General features: G+C 70.7%; 1 protein-coding gene across 1 annotated transcript in view; it reads left to right on the top strand.

Annotated features, from left to right (window-relative positions):
- ZNF282 (zinc finger protein 282) overlaps positions 1-600 on the top strand; it is a 23,535-nt gene extending 22,935 nt beyond the window's left edge. Inside the window, exon 9 of the mRNA XM_032401235.1 lies at positions 3-600. Coding sequence (XP_032257126.1) covers positions 3-563 — 561 coding nt within the window. The 3' untranslated portion in view covers positions 564-600. The remainder of the gene's footprint in view (positions 1-2) is intronic.
- The last annotated feature ends 254 nt before the right edge of the window (positions 601-854 follow it).

The raw sequence follows: 854 nt of genomic DNA, 5'->3' as shown, positions 1-854 counted from the left end.
CCGGGGGCGGCGGCGGCGGCGGGGGCGGCGGCTGCGGCAGCTGCTGCCCGGGCGGCCTGCGGCGGAGCCTGCTCCTGCACGGCGCGCGCAGCAAGCCCTACTCGTGCCCCGAGTGCGGCAAGAGTTTCGGCGTGCGCAAGAGCCTCATCATCCACCACCGCAGCCACACCAAGGAGCGGCCGTACGAGTGCGCCGAGTGCGAGAAGAGCTTCAACTGCCACTCGGGCCTCATCCGCCACCAGATGACGCACCGCGGCGAGCGGCCCTACAAGTGCTCCGAGTGCGAGAAGACCTACAGCCGCAAAGAGCACCTGCAGAACCACCAGCGGCTGCACACGGGCGAGCGGCCCTTCCAGTGCGCGCTCTGCGGCAAGAGCTTCATCCGCAAGCAGAACCTGCTCAAGCACCAGCGCATCCACACGGGCGAGCGGCCCTACACGTGCGGCGAGTGCGGCAAGAGCTTCCGCTACAAGGAGTCGCTCAAGGACCACCTGCGCGTGCACAGCGGCGGCCCCGGGCTCGGCGCCCCTCGGCAGCTCCAGGCGCCGCCCGAGCACGACTAGGGCTGGGCTGGGGGAGGGGAGGGCCCGGAGGCGGGAGCAGGGGGGCGGGGGGAGTGGTGGGGGGCGGGCCTGGGAGGGGGGCGGCCGGAGCACCCCTGATCCTGCCCCTGGTTCTCGGCGCGCCTTCCCTCCCTCTGTCTGCCACCTGCTGGAAATTGGGAAGAGGAATTGCACTCCAGACAGGGTCCCCCAAGGCCCCCTAGACCTGTCCGGCCTAGATGGATGGCCAGCTCATCTCGTAGGGTGGACCAAGGGGCCGGCTGAGCGTCTTCCCTCAGGGAAGGTGCCAGA

Source organism: Phoca vitulina, unplaced genomic scaffold (genome assembly GCF_004348235.1).
Source record: "Phoca vitulina isolate PV1807 unplaced genomic scaffold, GSC_HSeal_1.0 scaffold4, whole genome shotgun sequence".
In the NCBI taxonomy this organism is placed as follows: Eukaryota; Metazoa; Chordata; class Mammalia; order Carnivora; family Phocidae; genus Phoca; species Phoca vitulina.
Note: the sequence above shows the minus strand (reverse complement) of the source record. Positions and strands in the feature narration are given on the sequence as shown.